The 22,828-nt window shown below is 47.3% G+C and overlaps 1 protein-coding gene across 3 annotated transcripts in view; it reads right to left on the reverse strand.

Moving 5' to 3' along the window:
* GXYLT2 (glucoside xylosyltransferase 2) overlaps positions 1-22,828 on the reverse strand; it is a 100,506-nt gene that overhangs the window by 46,489 nt on the left and 31,189 nt on the right. For 2 of the 3 annotated variants that reach the window (XM_051851472.3, XM_089305421.1), the window contains exon 3: positions 9,755-9,886. In XM_051851472.3, coding sequence (XP_051707432.1) covers positions 9,755-9,886 — 132 coding nt within the window. Of the gene's footprint in view, positions 1-5,552; positions 5,821-9,754; positions 9,887-22,828 lie in introns of those variants that run through there. The other variant, XM_089305422.1, reaches the window with a different exon arrangement.

The raw sequence follows: 22,828 nt of genomic DNA on the forward strand, positions 1-22,828 counted from the left end.
CACATGGGTGGTGGCAGGAACTCAATTTCTTGAGTCATCAAGGCTGCCTCCCAGGTGCTGGTAGGAGTCAGAGCCTGGAACTGAATCCAGGCACTGTACCGTGGGACGTGGGCTTCTGAAAAGCCTGTTCTGTTTGTATACCCACGTAGCAGCTGAAGAATGAAAGGTGGGGGGGAATCTTCCAAATGAGGCATTTTGGAACACGTTAAGGAATGTTTTCCACAAGAACAGGAGAAAACATTGGCACTAACAAATAACACAAAGTAGGAGAGAATGACTACTGTGGGAGAAACTTGGATTCTAACCCAGGCCCTAAGACTTGACTTTATCAAAATTAGCAATTTCTGTGCTTCAAATGACATCATCAAGAAACTGAAAAAGGCAATCTGCAGAATTCAAATTTGTCTAAAAGGTATCTAATGTTTTGGCATACAGCCATTCACACTACTGGTTTATATCCTTTAATTTTGGAAATATTGACAGTCATGTCCACTCTTTTCCTTCTTGGTTGTAGTAGTATGGGTCTTCTCTTTTTCTAGTTTTTCTAATTGTTTTAGAATTTTATTGATCTTTCCAAAGAACCAACTATTAGTATTTTTGCTATTCCTTATTGTTTTTCTATGTCCTATTTAATTAATTTTCACTCTTATCTTCACTATTTCCATTTTTCTTTTTACTTGGATTTAGTTTGTTCTTCTTTTACAGATGTCATAGTGGAACAGAGATTTTTTTTTGTTTGATATTAAAAAAATATTTTATTTATTTGAAAATCAGAGTTACGGAGAGAAAAGGGGAGTGAGCGAGAGAGAGAGAGAGAGAGAGAGAAAAGTCTTCCATTTGCTGGTTCATTCTGCAGAAGACCGCACTGGCTAGGGCTGAGCCAGACCAAAGCCAGACTGAAGCCAGGAGCCAGGAGCTTCACCCAGGTCTTTCCCCAGGTCTTTAGTGCAGGGAACTGGATCTGAAGTGGAGCAGCCAGGATATGAACTGGCATCACCGGCAACAGCTTATCCACTATACCACAACACCAGCTCCAAACCTAGGTCATTGACTTGAGATTTTCCTCATTTGCTCTGTGGCAGTCTACAACTATAAACTTAAACCCTGTTTGAGGGCTGGTATTATGGCACAGTGGGTTAAGCTGTCACTTGTGATGCTGGCATCCCATATCAGAGTGCTGGTTCCAGTCCAAGCTGCTCTGCTTCTAATCCAGCTTACTGGGAAGACAGCAGGAAATGACCCAAATGCCTGAATTTCTGCCACCCACATGGGAGGCCAGGATGGAGTTCCTGGCTCCTGGCTTCAGCCTGGCCCAGACCTAGCTGTTATAGCCAACCGAGGAGTGAACTAGCAGATGGAAGATCTCCCTCACCCTGTCTTTCTAGTCCTCTTCCTTTTAAATAAATAAATAAATCATCAAAACAATGGCCGGCGCCGCGGCTCACTAGGCTAATCCTCCGCCTAGCGGCGCCGGCACACCGGGTTCTAGTCCCGGTTGGGGCACCAGATTCTGTCCCGGTTGCCCCTCTTCCAGGACAGCTCTCTGCTGTGGCCAGGGAGTGCAGTGGAGGATGGCCCAGGTGCTTGGGCCCTGCACCCCATGGGAGACCAGGAAAAGCACCTGGCTCCTGGCTCCTGTCATCGGATCAGCGCGGTGCACCGGCCGCAGCGTGCCGGCCGCGGCGGCCATTGGAGGGTGAACCAACGGCAAAGGAAGACCTTTCTCTCTGTCTCTCTCTCTCTCTCACTGTCCACTCTGCCTGTCAAAAAAAAAAAAATCATCAAAACAAAACAAACTACTACCTGTTGTAGCTGCCTCCCATGAATGTTGGTATGCTGTGTCTTCATTTTTGTTTGAATTTCATTGCAATTTCCCTTGTGATTTCCACTGTGAACCACTGGCCATTTAGGAATGGGTTTTACTCCACTGTGCTTGGAAAACATACTCTGTGTAACTGCAATCCTTTCTAGTTTATTGCACCTTCTTTTATGGCCTAACATATGGTCTGTTTTGGAGAAGGTCCATGTGTACTCAGAACCAGTCGGGCTGGTGTTGGGAGAGCATGCTAGGAGGGTTATAGTGTTGTTCACGATGATATCCCCAATTTCCGTGTGGATTCTCTGCCCAGCTGTTCAATTCATTATTGAGAGCAGAGCACTGACGTCTCCCACAGTTCTGGTGGTTGCCTATTTCTCCCCCCCCACCCTTCTGTTCTTTTTTGTTTCATGCATTTTGTACAACTGCAACATTTTCATGATGAATTGATACATCTGTCTCTATAAAATACCCTTGTTCAGCTCCAGAAATGTTCCTTTTTAAAAGTTCTCTTTGGAGGCCGGCGCTGTGGCATAGCAAGTGAAGCAGCCGCCTTCAGTACAGACATCCCATATGGGCGCTGGTTCAGGTCCCGGCTGCTCCACTTCCGATTCAGCTCTCTGCTGTGGCCTGGGAAAGTGGTATAGGATGGACCAAGTCCTTCGGCCCCTGCACCCACTCGGGAAGACTTGGAGGAAGCTCCTGGCTCCTGGCTTCGAATCGGCGCAGCTCCGGCTATTGTGGCCAATTGGGGAGTGAACCAGCAGATTTAAGACCGCTCTCTCTCTTTCTGCCTCTCCTCTCTCTGTGTAACTTTGACTTTCAAATAAAATAAATCTTTAAAAAAGAAAAAGTGCTCTTTTGTCTGATGTCAGTGTAGCCACTCCAGTTCTCTGAGGTTGCTGTTTGCATGATACCGCTTTTTCCATCCTTTTACATCTAACCTGTTTCTTTTTTAAAGATTCATTTATTTATTTGAAAGAGTTACAGAGAGAGAGAGAGAGAAAGAGAGAGAGAGGTCTTCCATCCAATGGTTCACTCCCCAGATGGCCATAACGGCTGGAGCTGTGCTGATCTGAAGCCAGGAGCCAGGAGCTTCATCTGAGTCTCCTATGTGGGTGCAGGGGCCCAAAGACTTGGGCCATCTTCCGCTGCTTTCCCAGGAAGGCACATTAGCAGGGAGCTAGTTCAGAAGTGGAGCAGCTGAGATATGATCCTGCACCCATATGGGATGCCAGTGTAGCAGGTGATGACTTAACATGCTACGCCACAGCGCCAGCCCCCCAAACCATGTCCTTACTGCTGCACCAAATTCTCAGCCTAATCTGTCTTTTGATTCTTTTATCCATTCACATTTAATGTTATTATTTATACAGTAGAATCTATGTCTGCCATTTTACTTTTTGTCTTCAATGTCACATGTCTTTTTTGTTTTTCTATTCTTTAAAAAAAAATGTATTAAGTTATTTGAAAGGCAGGGTGACAGAGAAAGAGAGAGGGAGAGAGATCTCCCACCCACTGGTTCACACCCCAAATGGCTACAACATCTAGGGCTGGGCTGGGCCAAAGCCAGGAGTCAGGAACTCCATCTGGGTCTCCCATGGAGTGCTGGGGCCCACAAGCACGGGGGCCATCTTCCTCTGCCTTCCCAGGTGCATTAGCAGGGAGCTGGATCAGAAGAAGAGCAGTAGAGACTTGAACCAAACTGGTGCTCATATGGGATGCTGGCATCAAGGGTGGTGCTTTAATCTGCCATGCCACAAGTTCAGCCCTTAGATTGTGATTTTTTTTACAGTAATTTTCACTAATTTTGTCTGTTTTATGGAGAAGTAATGCCACAGAGCTCCTCATACACTGGCCCAGCCACGCTCTTTTCCTCCTGTGGTTGCCAATCCTCTGGGACGTGGACCGCCGACCACTCCTGAAGTCATTTGGCTCACGGAGTGGAATCTGCAGGGCAGTGAGACAGTGACAGACAGAGCCCCAGGGCACCGAGTGAGCTCCTAGACCTAGCCATGCTTGGGACCAGCTCGACCGTGTGGACTTTGCAGCTAAACATGGCAATAAATTCATCTCCTTCCCTCTGCTTAGCTAGCTGGAGTCGAGACACTCTCATAGGTGACCGTATCCCCACATCAAACCTTTAACAGCGATGAGTAACCGTAAGCTGGGCAGAAAGCCTACTCAGTGAAACTGGTATCGAGGGTGACTCCCTCTGATTATGTCAGTAGGGAACCTCATCCCAATCATGTATGGCCTGGTGGCACTTGATCAAATGTACAGACGTCATTTATGGTGATTCCAATTGATGTCCTACTTAATTGGGATTTTTTTTTAAAGATTTTGTTTATTTGAGAGATAGAGTTATAAACAGTGAGAGGGAGAGACAGAGAGAGAGGTCTTCCACCCATTGGTTCACTCCCCAGATGGCCACAACCGCCGGAGCTGAGCCAGTCTGAAGCCAGGAGCCAGGAGCTTCTTCTGGGTCCCCCAAGTGGGTGCAGGGGCCCAAGCACTTGGGCCATCTTCTGCTGCTTTTCCCAGGTGCATTAGCAAGGAGCTGGTTTGGAAGTAGAGCAGCTGAGATATGAACCACAGGCCATAGGGGACGCAGGCTCCACGGGTGAAAGCTTAGCCTACTACGCCACGGCACTGGCCAGATTTTTAATATATTCCTACACATCTGTCCATCTGTTGAGATCCAAAGGGGTGGTTCCAAGGATGTTTCAATGATAATTGCCGAGCATAACATAAAAGATACTTGAATTTCAGGCCACTTTAACAAATGGTAAGTGGAAAAGCAGAAGATTACACATTGTTGCTTTCAATGGCATGTAGAAAAATCTAGGTAATCTGGGGCTAACATTGTAGCTTAATCGGTTAGACCACTGCCTGCAGTGGCGGCATCCCATGTGGGTGCCGGTTGGAGTCCTGGATGCTCCACTTCTGATCCAGCTTCCTGCTAGTGTGCCTGGGAAAGCAGCGGAAGATGCCCCAAGTCCTTAGGTTCCTGCCACCCAAATGGAAGACCTGGAGGAGGCTCCTGACTCCTGGCTTTGGCCTGGTCCAGCTCCAGCCGTTGCAGCCATTTGGGGAGTGAACCAGTGCATGGAAGACCTCTCTTTCTCTCTCCCCCCCTCACCCCACACTCTGTGACTCTGTCTTTCAAATAAATAAAATAAATCTTTTAAAAAAAATCTAGGCAATCTAAATTTTTTGTTTATTTGGCACTCTTCAAATATTAAATATAGAGACAAGTTTCTAGGAAATACGCAGTCAAAAAGTCCTTAGAATAAACTTGTAGGTAAGGCGGTAGGCAACATAATCCCATCTGCTTCTCCCTCTCCCTCCCTCTCCCTCTCCCTCTCCCTCTCCCTCTCCCTCCCTCCCTCTCTCTCTCTCTCTCTCTCTCTGTATGTCTATTTAACAGTTTATTTATTTATCTATTTATTTATTTGAAGGACACAGGGACAGAGAAAGGGAGAAAAATCGATTTCCTACTTGCTGGTTCACTCCCCAAATGCCCAGGCCACAGCCAGGATCTAGGGACTCCATCTAAGTCTCCTCCCTGAGTGGCAGGGACTCAGCTACTTACTTCAGCAGCAGCAGCCTCCTAGGATGTACATTAGCCAGTAGCTGGATCAGAAGCAGAGGAGCCAGGACTTGAACCGGGCACTCAGATACAGGATACAGGTGTCTTAAGTGGCGGCTCACCTACTGTGCCCCAATGCTGGCCCCTTATCCTGTCTCTCCTGATAACATTTTTCTCTAACTCCTTCCTTGAATGTGGATGCTCCCGGCACTTGTCAGGCACAAGGAAGCTTGCTGAAGATGGCTTCCTCCCCGGCTGAGGCTTGAGGAGCGCCTTACCCCTCCCGCGTTATCGTACGGCCTGCCTCTTGCCAAGGTAGTCTCTGAACACTCTGCAATCCATGATCCTCTGTCTTGAACCGCTCTAGAATCCCCAGGAGACCACAATTACTGATGTGAGAAGTCTCTGTAGCCTGTGCGTAACAAAATATATAGATCCATTAGAAAAAAAAAACCTCACTACTTTCAGCTTGGCGGAAATGTGCTGTGAAAGGTCATGAGACTCTTTTTTTTTTTTTGACAGGCAGAGTGGACAGTGAGAGAGAGAGACAGACAGAAAGGTCTTCCTTTGCCGTTGGTTCACCCTCCAATGGCCACCATGGCCGGCGCACCGCGCTGATCCAATGGCAGGAGCCAGGTGCTTCTCCTGGTCTCCCATGGGGGGCAGGGCCCAAGTACTTGGGCCATCCTCCGCTGCACTCCCTGGCCACAGCAGAGAGCTGGCCTGGAAGAGGGGCAACCGAGACAGAATCCAGCGCCCCGACCGGGACTAGAACCGGGTGTGCCGGCGCCGCAAGGCGGAGGATTAGTCTAGTGAGCCGCGGCACCGGCCAAGACTCAATTATTCTTACAGAAGTAAAGGCCTCCTAGCCTTGATGAAGGAAAAAGGAAAAGTCTTTCCGAGATCAATTTTAGTTAACAAATTAGATTTAATTCTAACGGCATACTGTTTTAAATTCGTCATGCTTCTGAATTAGCTGAAAGAAACAGGCATCTTGGAGAGCTTAAGCAAGCCATCTGCAGGGTTGTCTGTACGACTAGTGGCCGTCCTACAACCACTGAGCTCTAGGACTTCATAAATCCTGCGTTTGGTGGAATGTGAATTCCACTAATCGTACTTGCGTAACTGCTAGGCTTCCGTTGCATAGACGTTGCTCTATTCTTATTGGGACAGTAAGTAGTTGAGAAAGGTTGTCTCCCTTAGGTCTGGGGCAGGCAACAGCCACTCAGACTGGGTAGCTCTGCAGTGCTCAGCCAAGGGATTCACCGGCTAGAATGTTTGCATCTTAGGATGCCCTATTCTCTTTGTGCTGCCTGAGCTGCAAATGAATTTCAAGGAAAACATGACCTAGACTTTATTTCAAATTACCCTGAAGATCCATACATCTCACTGATGCCCCAAAATGCCATGTTCATAATCTTGCTATGATGATGGACTACTTGCAGAAAGTAAATATCCCGTCAGCCACAATCTCTCTTTATTCTTTTTAAGGAGGGCTAAGTTTCCATTATAAGAAGCAGATAAGGGATGCCAGCACCCATTTGTCATTCAAAATGGAACACTTACTTAGCTGGGAATGAGAAAGAAAGCTGGGAGGGGGGGGACTGAGAGGGCTGGGTTTGTTTTTTCAGTAGTGATGATAAAGTCACCATTCAAGGTCAGTGAAAATTCAAATGTGGCTCCTTCGGGTTGCTAATATTTTGGACAGGGTGGAGAGACAATTTCTCAACATCAGCTTTGGCTTTCTAATACTTCTTTTTCCTAAAAATGAGACAAGAAACAGAAACCCGATGCCTTCTCTCACCATTTCAAACGGTAATTAGGTTCCACATCACCAGTGTAGAGCTTTTAGATCCAATTCTAGGTAGCCTTTCGTTCCATTTTTATGCATCTAGTTCTGTCTCACAATCTGCCATTCATACATGAAAAATAGGTCATTAAAGAGTGAGTGAGCGTGGACAGCAGATCAGCACCAACCATCCACCCAGGCTTAGTTCTTCCTATAGGTCTGTGTAGCAAATGCTAAAAGACACACTCAACATTTAGGGTTTCCAGACAAACAGATGGGATGACCCCCTACTTGAACACCCCAAAGGCATCTCCAAATCAAAATATGACTCAAGTGAAGTGCACCTGTTTCCTTTACCTAAACAGCCCTTCTGGGGCCGGTGCTGTGGTGTAGCGGGTCAAGCCGACGCCTACAGTGTCAGCAGCCCATGTAGGTGCTGATTTGAGACCAGGCTACTCCACTTCTGACCCAGCTCTCTGCTATGGCCAGGGAAAGCAGTAGAGGATGGCCCAAATCCTTGGGCCCCTCCACCCACGTGGGAGACCTAGAAGAAGCTCCTGGCTCCTTGCTTCGGATCGGCGCAGCTCCAGCCATTGCGGCCAATGGGGAGTGAACCAGTGGATGGAAGACCCCCCAACCCCCGCTCTCTCTCTCTCTCTCTCTGCCTCTACCTTTCTGTGTAACTCTGACTTTCAAATAATTAAATAAATCTTAAAAAAAAAACTGCCCTTACTCGTCTTTTTCTGCCTCAAAATAACACCACCATCCATTTTGTAGGTTGAACCATAAAAATTTGCCCTTTTTTTTTTTTTTGGTAGATAAGTAGTTGGATATTGACAATTTCAAACAAAGCAACCTTTATCGTTGTCTAGAGTGGAGCCCTGGGTGAAATCTTTATGACTCCACTCTCCTTCAGCTTTCATCAGAAGGTCTGGTTGAATTCTCTTTCTCAGGTCCCAAATCCATCTTTAAAGCAACCTTCACAGCCCAAAGCATGGTGAATCGGCCTCACAAGTTCCACTGCCCACACTGCAATGGACGAAGGCGTCTTCTTTAAAACACAAGTCAGACCTTTCCACTTCCACCCAATGGCTTCCCGCTTTCCTTAAGACAAAGGCCAGACGTACCAATGTGACTCAGAGAGCCTGCACACTTCAGTCCTTGTTGCTCTTCTCTATGTCTGGTCACTGTGAGCGTCTTTTATTTTTGCAAACACTGCCCCCCTCCTGCCTCAGGGCCTTTGCATACACTGTTCTATATGCCTGGAACACGCCTCTCTCCCACTACCCCCTGGATTCTTGTCACCCAGTAACCCCACTTGATTCATGTCTCAACACAAATGCGTGGTTTCTCCCAGACTAGAGTGGAATCCTATGTTCCACATACCCATGAGATTGTTCTCTGCCTCAACACGGGTTGTACTTCTATTTTTCTTTCTTTTTTTCCTTTTTTTTTTTTTTTTTTTTGACAGGCAGAGTGGATAGTGAGAGAGAGAGAGACAGAGAGAACGTTGGTTCACCCTCCAATGGCTGCCACGGCTGGCGCGCTGCGGCTGGCACACCGCGCTGATCCGATGGCAGGAGCCAGGAGCCAGGTGCTTCTCCTGGTCTCCCATGGGGTGCAGGGCCCAAGCACTTTGGCCATCCTCCACTGCACTCCCGGGCCACAGCAGAGAGCTGGCCTGGAAGAGGGGCAACTGGGACAGAATCCGGCGCCCCGACCAGAACTAGAACCCGGGGTGCCAGCACCGCAAGGCGGAGGATTAGCCTATTGAGCCATGGCGCCGGCCGGATTATACTTCTAAACACTTCTTCAATGCCTTGCTAGACTCAAGCCCCACAGGAGCAGGATCATGGCTGTCTTACTCACCACCATATTGTCTTTACTAAGGCAGGGCCTGGGACTTAATGGGCACTCAACTAAACAAATATGTACTGGAGGCAGGAATCCCTCATAAACATTATGGTTGCAACTCACAATTTGAAAGTGCTATCCCTGCTCAATGATATTCTCAGGTTTGATATATCTTAATTAACATATCTATTCAGGAATTTTTCAAAGGACAAAAACAAAACAAAACAAAAAAAAACCATGCAATTAAAAAATTTGAAGCTGAAAGGCTAAACTGGAGCTGTGGACCCTTTTTGAATTAAACCCCAGCACGGCTCCCTTCAGTAGCAGTCATGGCTGTAAGAGAAATAATAACCACCAAAGCTAAAATGTATTGAGGGCCATCAGTGGGCCAAGCCCATGAAAGAAACCGAGGCTTGGAGAGGTTGGGGGACTTACTAAGGTTACACTGCTGGTGAATGCTGGAGCAGAGTCACAGAGACCCAGATCCAACACACGCTTCCGATGCTGCCTTCAGAGCCGCGTCTCTGGAACACAGGGGTTCCCTCTCCACACACCACAAGGCCGGGAGCCCCACCACAGAAACCCAGAGAGCCACCTTTACAGCTAGACGTGCAACGTCTCCAGAGCCGTCTCCATAAATTTCACGGTGTTTCCAAGACCAAGCCTTTGTCAAGCTACGTCTTGGTCAAGATGTTGTTCTTACCGGAAGAAAGAGTCTCTGGGCGGCACAGGGTTTGAACAATTTCTTCCACTCCTGTGGGTTTCCGACAGAAAACGTGATGGGGTACACTCTGTGCTCAAACTTCCTGGTATAGGAGTCAGGCCACTCTCGGAGCTGGAACACATGGAAGGCAAGGGAAAGTGATGAGACCCCGGGAGAGACGGCGAACACGTGGAGGGCTTCAGCTCTGTCAGACGGAGTTACTCAGGCAACTCAGAGTCTAACTCTCACCACTAGTAATGTTCACCACCTGGACAACCATTTCCTCCGATCCAAATTATGAGTAGTTTAGAAAAGCAGCACTCACAGTGAGCAACGGTGTTGGGAAACTGGCACATATATGTCTTCAAGGGGAGTAGACAGACATAAAAAACCAACTTCCAAATCCCAGCAAGATAGAGGTACACCATAACTAAACAGGGGAATATTCCAAATGTCTCATCATAAGGAAGCGGGCAAATTAATTATGATGCTTCATTAGTTGCTCATTACCACAGTGGACTAAGATCCACTCATAATAAAGTGTATCTACATGTACGGACATGGAAAAATGGTTAGGACATACAGTTAGGTTTCAGAAGACCCAAACTGCAAAAAAGTATATATCATTCTGCCTTATTATGGAGAAATATATGCACACAATTTTTTTAAAAAGATTTATTTATTTATTTGAAAGAGAGAGACAGAGAGAGAGAGAGAGAGAGAGAGAGAGAGAGAGAGGTCTTCCATCCGTTGGTTCACTCCTCAATTAGCCACAATGGCCTGAGCTGGGCTGATCTGAAGCCAGGAACCAGGAGCTTCCTCTGGGTCTCCCATGTGGGTGCAGGGGCCCAAGGACTTGGGCCATCTTCCACTGCTTTCCCAGGCCATAGCAGAGAGCTGGATTGGAAGTGGAGCAGCCAAGACTCAAACCAGTGCCTATATGGGATGTTGGCACTGCAGGCCGTGGCTTTACTCCCTATGCCACAGTGCCAGCCCCTGCACACACATTTTAGATAGAAAATTCTGGACAGATATGTGTCAAATTATTAAAAGTGGGCACTTTGTGAGGTTGTGATGGTGGTTTCATTTTTTAAGTTTGTTTCTCTGTTTTTTAGAACTTTATTGTGAGTATAGATTGTTTCCTTTGCATGTAGCAATTTTATAACAAAAACTTTTAACAGACTTTATTTTCTTAAAGATTTACTTATTACTTGAGGGACAGAGAGAGGGGGAAACAGAGAGGTCTTCCATCTGCTGGGTCACTTCTCAAACGGCTGCAGTGGCCACAGCTGGCACCAGTACCTATTATTAAAAAAAAAAAAAAAAAAAAAAAAAGATTTACTGGGGCCGGCGCCGCGGCTCACTAGGCTAATGCTCTGCCTGTGGCACTGGCACCCCGGGTTCTAGTCCCGGTTGGGGCGCCGGATTCTGTCCCGGTTGCCCCTCTTCCAGTCCAGCTCTCTGCTGTGGTCTGGGAAGGCAGTGGAGGATGGCCCAAGTCCTTGGGCCCTGTACCTGCATGAGAGACCAGGAGGAAGCACCTGGCTCCTGGCTTCGGAACAGCGCAGCACACCAGCCATGGCGGCCATTTGGGGGGGTGAACCAATGGAAGGAAAACCTTTCTCTCTGTCTCTCTCTCTCTCACTGTTTAACTCCTCCTGTCAAAAAAAAAAAATTTTTTTTTACTGGGGCCGGCGCTGTGGTGCAGTGGGTTAACACCCTGGCCTGAAGCACCGGCATCCCATATGGGCACCGGTTCAAGACCCGGCTGCTCCACTTCCCATCTAGCTCTCTGATATGGCCTGGGAAAGCAGTGGAAGATGGTCAAGGTCTTTGGGCCTCTGCACCCCGCGTGGGAGACCCTGAAGAAGCTCCTGGCTCCTGGCTTCGGATTGGTGCAGTTCTGGCCATTGCAGCCAATTTGGGAGTGAAGCAGCGGATGGAAGATCTCTCCCTCTGCCTTTCCTTTGTCTATGTGTGCAACTCTGACTTTCAAATAAATAAATAAATCTTTAAAAAAAGATTTACTTATTTGAAAGAGTTATAGAACAAGAGAGAGACAGACATACACACACACACACACACACACACACAGAGGGAGAGGGAGAGGGAGAGGGGAAGGTGAAGGGAGAGAGAGAGAGAAAGGTATCTTCCATCTGCTGATTCACTCCCCAAATGGCTGCAACAGGCAGGGCTGGGCCACACCAAAATGAGCATCCAAGCCTCCCATGTAGGTGCAGGGGCCCATGCACTTGGGTCATCTTCCACTGCTTTCCCAGGTGCATTTGCAGGAAGCTGGATCAGAACTGGAGCAGCCAGGACTCGACCAGTGTTCATAGGGATGCCAGGGCTGCAGTGGCAGTGGCTTTACCTGCTATGACCCAATGCTGGCCTGAGGTTTTATTTTACTTTTTTAAGAGTTGTTTTATGTTTATAAAAAAATGAGCAGAAAGTATAGAGGGGGTGGGTGGTGTTGTGGAGTAGTGAGTTGGGCCGTAATCTGCAGTGCCAGCATCCCAAATGGCATCCGTTGGAGTCCCAGCTGCTCCAATTCCAATCCAGCTCCCTGCTGGTGTGCCTGGAAAAGCAGCAGAGAATGGTCCAAATGCTTGAGCCCCTGTACCCACATGGGAGACTCAGAAGAAGCTGTTGGCTCCTGGCTTCAGTCTGGCCCAGCCCTGTCTGTTGCAGCCATCTGGGGAGTGAACCAGTGGATGGAAGATCTCTATCATTCTCTCTATAATTCTTTCAAATAAGTAAATCTTAAAAAAAAAAAAACAAAAAAAAAAACATAGAGAAGTTCAATATAGTCTTGTCTCCCCTGCCCCAGAGTTTCTTGGTATTAGTGGGGTACATTTGTTTTAACTGATGAACCAACATCAATACATTATTATTGACTGAAGTCCATAGTTCATGTTAGAATGTATGCTTTGTGTTGTATATGTCTATGGGTTCTGATAAATGACCAATGTCACATACCACCAGTACAGTTTCATAGAGAATAGTCTCACCACCCTAGGAATCCTCTCTATTCCACCTATCTGACTTCCCTCACTCCCTCCCCTGAACTATGGGTAACCAGTGACCGTTCACAAATGCCCTATAGCTGCAATCATATAGTATATGTTTTTTTTTCAGTCTGGATTCTTTCACTAGCAATATGCATTAAAGCTCCCCCCCCCCTTTATTTTTTTTAAAGCAACTTATTTATTTATTTGAAAGGCAGAGTTACACAACACAAAGAGAGGGCAAGAGAGAGACCTTCCATCTGCTGGTTCACTCCCCAAATGGCCACAACAGCTGGGGTTGGGCCAAGCAAAACCGGAAGCCTAGACCTTCATCCAGGTTTCCCACATGGGTGGCAGGGGCCCAAGCACTTGGGCTTAGCACATTCACGGAGAGCTGGATAGGAAGTAAAGTAGCCAGATCTCACACAGGCACTCACGTGGGATCCTGGTGTCTGTCACATGCGGCAGCTTAATTCGCTGCTCCACAACATTGGACCTTGAAGGTTCTTACGTGTTTTCTTATGACTTACATCTTTAATCCCTTAATGATTTTCCATTGTATGGCTATACCACAATTTTTCTATCTATTCACCTATCGAAGGAATCTTGGTTGCTTCCAGTTTGGGGAAATTGTGAATAAAGCTTCTATAAACACCTGTGTGCAGGTTTTTGTATGGACATGTTTTCAGTTCACGTGGGTAAATACTTTGGAGTGAAGTTGCTAGGTTGTATAGTAAGCCTACATTCAGCTCATTAAGAAACTGCCCAACTGCCCTTCAAAGTGGCTGTTAACAATTTGCATTCTCTTAAGCAAAGAATGAGAGCTCCTGTTGCTCCACATCCTCACCAACATCTGCTGTTGTCAGGATTCTAAATTCCAGCCATGCTAATGAGTACCCAGTGGTTGTCTTCATTTGCAATTCCCTAGTGATACATGATGTTCAGCATCTTCCACTTTTTTTTTTTTTTGAGGTAATGCCTTACCATTGTTGCAGCAATACTGTTCTACATCTAAGAAATTATCCAAAGGAAAATTACCAAAGTATACACTATTTGTTGTAAGGTTCTTTATTATAGTATTGTTGGTCACAGCGAAAAACTGAAACAATCTAAGAGATTGGTTAAATAAGCTCTGGGTGTATCAATACAACAGAATACAGTGCAGTCACTGGTAATAACATCCTAGACCTGCGGTCAGAAAACCCCAGCAGGGCAAGGGCCAAATCCAGCATGCCACAACAGCACACGAACCCAGAAGAGTTCGATGTTTATAAATAACTGGAAAAAGTCAAAACAATATTTGGTGACAGGTGAAAATTATATGAAATCTCCCTGATCTGATCATTACATCATGTATACATATGTCAAAACATCATATGGGGGGCTAGTGCTATGGCGCAGTGGGTTAAAGCCCCAACCTGCAGAACCAGCATCCCATATAAGCGGCATTTCAAGTCCCAGCTGCTCCACTTCTGATCCAGCTCCCTGCTACAGCCTGGGAAAGCAACAGAAGATGGCCCAAGTCCTTGGGCCCCTGCACCCGCGTGGGAGATCCAGAAGAAGCTCCTGGCTCCTGGCTTCAGATTGGCTCAGCTCCAGTCATTGCAGCCATTTGGGGAGTGAAAACCAGCAGATGGAAGACCTCTCTCTCTGTCACTCTTTCAAATAAATAAAATAAACCTTAAAAAAGCCCCATCATATGGTACCCAATAAACATGTACACTTTTTATGTGTTGGTTAAAAATTAGAAAGTGGAAAAAACAGAAATACATACATGAAGTTATGTACATGAAATTCCATAAGTGTAGTTCTACTGGCACACAGCCACACCCATTTTTAACTATATTATTTATGGTTGCTTTTACAGTAATAGCACAGCTGAATAGTTGGGACAGAGATCATATGACCTATAAAGCTTAAAATAGTACCTGGTGTTTACATGTGCGTGTGTATGTGTGTGTGTACTGCTCAACTTCTGTTCAGATGAAATTTAGGAATATTAAGTTTCAGGGTTGTAAAACAGAATAAAGGATGTGATTCTATTTCTGATGCTGACATGAAAAGAAATAGGAAAAAAATCCACCAAAATTGTCTTCCCTGAATATTAGTGTATTGATTAATTTTTTCATTTATGATTTATTAGTTTACTGGGATTTTTCTTTTTACGTTATACATACATTAACCATAAACCGCATACACACTTAAAACGCAAATAGGGAAAAACTTCAAAATCTCTGGTGGGAGAGGACTGACAGATGAAGTAATTGACATCTGATTTATGAGTGGCTTGGCCCATCTGAACCCACGTGAAGCATACACACCCATACAATTGCACTGGCCCATAAGAAGCGACACTGGACACAAACTTTCTTTTTTCTTTCTTTCTTTTTTTTTTCTTTTTTTTTTTTTTGACAGGCAGAGTGGACAGTGAGAGAGACAGAGAGAAAGGTCTTCCTTTGCCGTTGGTTCACCCTCCAATGGCCACCACGGCCGGCGCACCACGCTGATCCAATGGCAGGAGCCAGGTGCTTCTCCTGGTCTCCCATGGGGTGCAGGGCCCAAGCACTTGGGCCATCCTCCACTGCACTCCCGGGCCACAGCAGAGAGCTGGCCTGGAAGAGGGGCAACCGGGACAGAATCCGGCGCCCCGACTGGGACTAGAACCCGGTGTGCCAGCGCCGCTAGGTGGAGGATTAGCCTATTGAGCTGCGGTGCCGGCCAGACACAAACTTTCAATACACCACTGGCTGGTCAGAATGGACACCAGAGCAAATACTCTGCACAGATGCCCAGGAAAACTGCGCCACTGCACAATAGACCAAAACCAGCCCTGCAAAGGAGAAAGGAAAGTCCCCACGGTCTGCTGGTCTGCTGCTTTCCTAGACTCCTGGATCTCTGGCATCCCACATTCTAGAAGGGTTTATCTATCTTTGTCAAGCTGTATCCTTTAATGGAAGCGTCAGCCCATTTACATTTGTTACTATGCATGTACTTGAATCAACTTCTCCCATACTTTATGCTATAATTCCAAATTTTTCTGTTTAAGATTTATTTATTTGAAAGGCAAAGCCATAGAGAGAGAGAGAGAGAGAAAGACGCATTTATGCTGGTTCCCTTCCCTAATGACCACAACAGCCAGGACTGGGCCAGGCTGAAGCCAGGAACCTGGAACTTCATCCGGGTCTTTCAGGTTGGGTGGCAGGGAGCCAAGCACTTGGGCCATCCTCCACTGCCTTTTCAGGTGCATTTGTAGGAAGCTGGGTTGCAAGCAGAGGAGCTGGATTCAAACCAACACTCTGAGATGGGATGTGAGTGTCGCAAACAGTTGGCTTAACTCACTGTGCCCTAATACCTGCTCCTGTATCATAAATCTGCGTTTAGCACTACCTGTATGTTTTCACACCCTTTCTTCCCCATCCCATCTCGCCGCTCACACCTTCCTCCTCTGACTGCTTTCTTTCAAGTACATCCTTTAAAATCTGCCTTAGTGAAGATCTGTTGGTGGTATTAGCTTGCTCAGGTTTTACTTATTCAAACTTGTCTTTATTACGCCCTCACTCTTAAAAGGTAGTTTCACTAGGTGTACAAGATCTATGTATTGTTCAATCCCTACTGGGTACTTTCCATCTCTTTCCTCTCTCTGTGCGGTATTCTGCGTGCTATCTTCCCTTTCACTGATTCTTTCTTCAGCTGTCTTCTCTGCCGGTGAACACTTTCTGCAGAAGCCTCTGGCTGCCCTCCTGACCTGTTGGCGTGACTTGCAGAGGTCTCTGGGCTGTCTGGTCCTTGTTCGGACTTAATTATGATAAATGCTACTCAGCTGTGAAGTGCTCTGTACCTAGTACACTGTTTCCTGCACTCTGTGTGCTGCACATGTGGCCTTCTTTGGTCACACTGCATACTGTGTACTGTCCATTGAGACTCTTGAGATGCCCTTGTCTCAGATGAGGTGCCCCTTGGCATAGTGCAGACCAACAGACATGCCAAACTGCCTCAAATTATCACATACAGTTGGGTTTGTTGAGAGTAGCTGAGACTCTAAAAGATCAGATGTGACTCTGGCTCATTCAGACTCATTGGCTGCAACTGTAAGGCCCTTCTAGGGGAACATAAACTTATACCTCTCCCTGCTGGGCCTGGGTCTAGGAAAAGCAAGCAGGGCGCTGTGGGAGCAAAATTTCAGAAGGCACATTTTTGCAAGCACTGACCATCAGCACTTTGCTAGCCTCATGCTGCTTCCAGCCTCGCACTCTGTCGCTGCATAACACGGCTGACTTTCCCCCTGCATATCCTGATTGTGTTGCCTGCCTTCTGCATCCTTTGGCTACGTGAACTTGGACTCAGCCAGGCGGCACCTGTGTCTGGCCCCTCTGAAGGTGAATCCAAACCCAGTACTGGCCTTCATCAATTGGACGGCTGGACACACTTTGGCTGTGTGGATTTTAATCATTTTTAAAGGTTGCCTTGGTTCTTTGCCCCCTAAATCTGCCCAGGTTTTCCCTCTCATTTCGATAAGCAGACTGCTTCTGTACTTGATAGGCCCATTAGCTCAGGTTGTTTTTCTGCTGTTTCTCTTGGTGCCTGCTTCCTTATGGGCTTGCTGATTCAGGATTGTAGGTCTGCTTTGCAGGGACTCCTACTATGGATGAGAGCCCCTCCAAGGAGGATTTCTGCTCGGTGGAGGATACTCTCGCAGAGTCACAGTAGATAACAGGGTTGACTTTAAATTACAATTCTCAGCTGCTATTTTTTAAAAAAAACTTTATTTCAGACTGAGAGAGAAATCCCACTTGCTGGTTCACTCCCCAAATGCCTGTAATACCCAGGGGATGCCAAGGCCAGGAGCTGGGAACCCAACCCTGGTTTTCCATGTGGGTGGCAGGGACCCAATGACTTGAGCTTTCCCCTGCTGCCTCTCTGAGTGTGCTTTAGCAGGAAGCTGGAATCAGGAGCCGGAACCGGGAATCAAACCAAGGTACTCCAACATGGGATATGGGTGTCGTAACTGGCAGTTTAACCTCTAGGCCAAATGCCTGCCCCTAGTTTTTAATCATTTTTTTAACATTTTATTTATTTATTTGAGAGGCAGAGTCACAGACAGAATGAGACAGAGAGAGATTTCACTGGTTCACTCCCCAAATGGCCACAATGGCAGAGCTGGGCAAACCGAAGCCAAGAGCCAGGAACTTCTTCCAGGTCTCCCTCGTGGGTTCAGGGGCCCAAGCACTTGGGTCATCTTCCACTGCTTTCCCAGGTGCATTAGCAGGGAGATAGATGGGAAGCAGAGCAGCCAGGATCTGAACGAGCTCCCATATGGGATGCCAGCCCGCAGGTGGAGGCTTAACCTTGGCCACAGTGCCGGCCCCTTACTGCATTTTTTTAAGGGATCTCACAGACACTTTAGTTTCAAGTCCCAAGTCCATGTGAAGAATGACAAGTGACACAGGTTCTCAATGGAGAAAAGACAAACATTTTTCTTTTCCACCCTCTAGAACCAAGAAATTTTCCTTCACTCTCAGATTTTGCGGGAAGTTCATGTTAATTTCCTCTTACTTGGCACAATTTTCTCCAGAAAGTGTGGCCCTACTTGGGTCCTAGCCTTCTGAGGAGTGTTCCCCTTTCTCTCAGTGTCTGCTGAAGGCTCTGAGCCCACTCCCCAGGGCCCACTGAGTAATCACCAGGGGCCCCACAAGCACCCAAGGGTGTTCATGCCCACGTGCTGGCCAGACTTGCCCTTCCTGTCCCTGCTTTACCTCTGTAAATCACCCCTCCTTTCTGACAGGTTCCTTCATTCTTTTAAAGTTTAAAATCCTCTTTAATTTTTAAAAAATATTTCTTTATGATTTATTTGAAAGGCCGAGCGACAGAGAGAGAGAGAGAGATCTTCCATTCACTGGTACACTCCCCAAATGACCACAGCAGCCATGTCTGGGCCAGGCTGAAGCTGGCAGCAGGAATGTCATCTCAATATCCCATGTGATATCTGGAGGGGCCCAGATACTTGGGCCATCTTCCACTGCCTTTGCAGGTGCATTAGCAGGGAGCTGGATTGGAAGTGGAGCAGCCAAGACTCGAACCAGTGCTCTGATATGGGATGCCAACATCACAAGTGGCAGCTTAACCCGGTGTACCACAATACTGGTCCCTTAATTCATTTATTTGTTTATTTTTTTATTTTATTTTTTAGCATCTACAGATGTTATAGAACAGCAGACTTTTAGGATCTTGGATGCATTGTTATCACAAATATCTGGCCAGCTGATAGCAAACCAGATACAATGAAGTCATTACAACTGAATTGCATCAGTCAGGATACACTAGATTTAAATGAGGTAACATACAACCCTCAATGTCTCATGAGTTTGTAAGTGTTGATTTTACTTAAAACGATACCGCAAAGTCTATTCCTTGCACTGTTACAGAGATTGGAAATGGGAGACCTGCTCACTTCTGTTCCTTAGGACCAAGCTGACGGAAGCTCCACCTCAACACACACCTCCATGAGCCCTCAAGGAGGAGAGGGAAACTCATTACGACACAGGCCAGATTCTAAAGGCTTCCACCCCCAAGTGAGGCAGTTTACATGAAAAGTGATGCGTGTCACTGTCACCCACATTTCATCAGCCAAAGCAAGTCACATGCTCACATCCACCTTCAGAGGTGTCAGGAAGGCACCCAATGACCAATGTCCATAGGAGGGACCCGTGAATGGGGACCATGAAGGTCAGACAGCAAGGGCCACGCAGTGAAGGAGCCAGTGCAGCCCGGACCTTTACCCTTCAGATACTTTGCTGAATGCAGCCTGTCAAGGCTCACCTCCTCCAGTAATGAGAAACTCAATACCTTCAAACATGCTCCTCGTACCTGGTTAAAATGAGGTTCCTGGGTGGGTGTCCTGATGCAGTGGGTTCACCTTTGTTTAGGACACCCACATCCTGTGTAGGAGTGCCTGGTTCAAGTTCCAGCTACTCTGCCTTTTTTTTTTTTTTTTTTTTTTGACAGGCAGAGTGGACAGTGAGAGAGAGACAGACAGAAAAAGGTCTTCTTTTGCCGTTGGTTCACCCTCCAATGGCCGCCGCGGCCAGCGCCCTGCAGCCAGCGCACTGCAGCCGGCGCACCACGCTGATCTGATGGCAGGAGCCAGGAGCCAGGTGCTTCTCCTGGTCTCCCATGGGGTGCAGGGCCCAAGCACTTGGGCCATCCTCCACTGCACTCCCTGGCCACAGCAGAGAGCTGGCCTGGAAGAGGGGCAACCGGGACAGAATCCAGCGCCCCGACCAGGACTAGAACCCAGTGTGCCGGCGCCACGAGGCAGAGGATTAGCCTAGTGAGCCGCGGCGCCAGCCTACTCTGCTTCTGATCCAGCTTCCTGCTGATGCACCTGGGGGGCAACAGGTGGCTCAAGTACTTGGGTTCCTACCGGTCTTGTGGGAGACCCAGCGGGAGCTCCAGGCTCCCAGCTTTAGCCTGACCCAGCTCAGCTGCTGTAGGCATTTGGCCAGTGAACCAGCAGACAGCAGATATCTTCTCTCTCAAATGAAAACATATAAAAATTTAAAGGAACAATATTCTTCATCCCTTTTTAGTCACTTTGTATCATTCTCAGGATACTAAGTTTCAAGCAATAAAATCAAGCCAAAAAAATAATGTAATGACAAGGTACTAAGCAGCTGAGATAGCCATCAGGAAGGCTGGAGAACCAGCCTCAGCGGCTACAGATAGCCTCTGAGTATATCTATTACACTGGAACCTTCTACAAACCAGCTGACATGAGCCACTGTCACCACCATACCATAGCTAGCCCCTCTGACTGCAAACCCTGGAAGCTTCTGCTGGCATCTCCTCACATGGTAGTGTCCCTTTCTCTCTCTCTCTCTCTCTCTCTCTCTCTCTCTCTCTCACACACACACACACACACACACACACACTGTAGATGCTGATGCTGATGCTGATGCCTCACTGGCCCCCTCCATCACCAAACTGCGAGCTTTATTTTGGCTCCTACTATGCTTAAAGATTTATTTATCTGTTTATTTATGTGAAAGACAGAGTGACGGAGAAGGTGGGGAGGAGGAGAAGGAGGAGAGAGAGAGAAAGAATCTTCCATCCACTGGGCCACTCCCCAAATGGCCACAACAGCTGGGGCTGGGCCAGGCTGAAGCCAGGAGCTAGGAACCCCATTCAGGTCTCCCACGTGGATGGCAGGGGCCCATATACTGGGGCCATCATCTGCTTCCTTCCCAGGTATATTAGCAGGGAGCTAGATCAGAAGTGGAGCAGCTGGGAGTTGACCCTGCACAGATACGGGATGCCGGTGTCAACTTGCTGTGCACACAATGCCAGACCCACTGAGTCCCCACTGTTTCCCAAGCCTGAGTCTGAGCCAACAACACAGCTTAGTCAAGCCCAGCTCACATGCTTGATGTCAAGCTGCTAGAAGAGGCAAAAACAAACTAACTGGCATTTCCACCTTCCCTGCTGGGAAAATGATCAATAAAAAGAAAACTGGAAGTTAGTAAGTAGGAAGCAGAAGTTAGGAAGTTAGGAAGCGGCAAATGCCACCAGACATACTGCACTCACACAACTTGAAACTTCGACTTTAATATAGCACCCACCCATCCTGCAGGCTCCAGAGGAATCCTTATAGCAAAGGGCACTTTTTTCCTGTTTTTACCTTGGGGTAGGAAGAGGTCTGGGCCTCCCAGGAAGTCATCACAAGAAAACTCGCTGTGCCCACAATGCCTCAGTGTTGGCGATGGCAGCCTTGTGGGGGTGGGGGGCACAGCCCCCCTCCACACCAGCGTCTGACTGTGCCTTGGCAGGAGTGACTCCTGCCGCTGTCTCTATAGACAAAATGCCCAGCATACAGGAGATGTTGCAAAGAACCTTTGTGGAATGAAAGAATACATTACCTGATTCAGTCTCATCGTTGCACTCTGCAATAAGCAGAGCAAGCATTCTTTGCCCTGTGACACAGATGACAAAACTGAGGCTGAGAGAAGTTCTATGACTCACATAAAGACCCAAAGTTTGTTGCTGCTGTCTTTTTTTTTAAAGATTGATTTCTTGGGGCTGGTGCTGAGGCATAGTGGGTAAAGCTGCCACCTGCAGTGCCAGCATCCCATATGGGCACCGGTTCGTGTCCCTACTGCTCCACTTCCAATCCAGCTTTCTGCTATAGCCTGGGAAAGCAGTAGAAGATGGCCCAAGTCCTTGGGCCCCTGCACCTGTGTGGGAGACCTGGAAGAAGCTCCTGGCTCCTGGCTTTGGATTGGCACAGCTCCAGCCATTGCGGCCAACTGGGGAGTGAATCATCAGATGGAAGACCTCTCTCTTTCTCTCTCTCTGTAACTCTGCCTTTCAAATAAATAAATACATCTTAAAAATTGATTTATTTATTTGAAAATCAGAGTTGGGGGTAGGGAGTGGAGAGATAGAGAGTGAGAGAGATTGATTTACCACCTGCTGGTTCATTCTCCCAATTGGCTGCAATGGCCAGCACTGGGCCAGGCTAAAGCCAGGAACCAGGAACTCCATTCTGGTTTCCCATGTGGATTTCAGGAGCCTAAGCACTTGGGCCACCTTCTGCTGCTTTCTCATGTCTATTAGCAAGGAGCTGGATGACAAGTGGAGAAGCCCAGACTGACACCAGCATTCATATGGGATGCCAGTGGCACATGTGGTACCTTAACCCAAGGCTCCCTAACACCAGCCCACGAGCTGAGGTTTTAAATCTAAACTGTCTCCACTCCTACATGGAAGAGAAAGAAGCGACCCCACGTGCCTAGCCTAAGCATCCTATTTCAGTCTCCTTTAGTGGCTGGGCTTCACTGGTTTGATAAAGCCACAAGGACAGCAGCCACCAAAGGCTGGCTAACGACATCAGGGCCACCTAAACAATGGCACAGTTTCACAGGCACCAACAAGAATCCCCCTACACAATGAAGCTCCTACCTGATAATGTTCTGGTTACTACAGTACATGCCATATTACCCCATTATCGGTGTATAAAGCCACCACCGATAATGCTGGCAGATCCCACGGGGAGGAACTCAGACAAGGCACA

Source organism: Oryctolagus cuniculus, chromosome 10, assembly GCF_051225735.1.
Source record: "Oryctolagus cuniculus isolate XC-2025 breed Fujian yellow rabbit chromosome 10, ASM5122573v1, whole genome shotgun sequence".
Lineage (NCBI taxonomy): Eukaryota > Metazoa > Chordata > Mammalia > Lagomorpha > Leporidae > Oryctolagus > Oryctolagus cuniculus.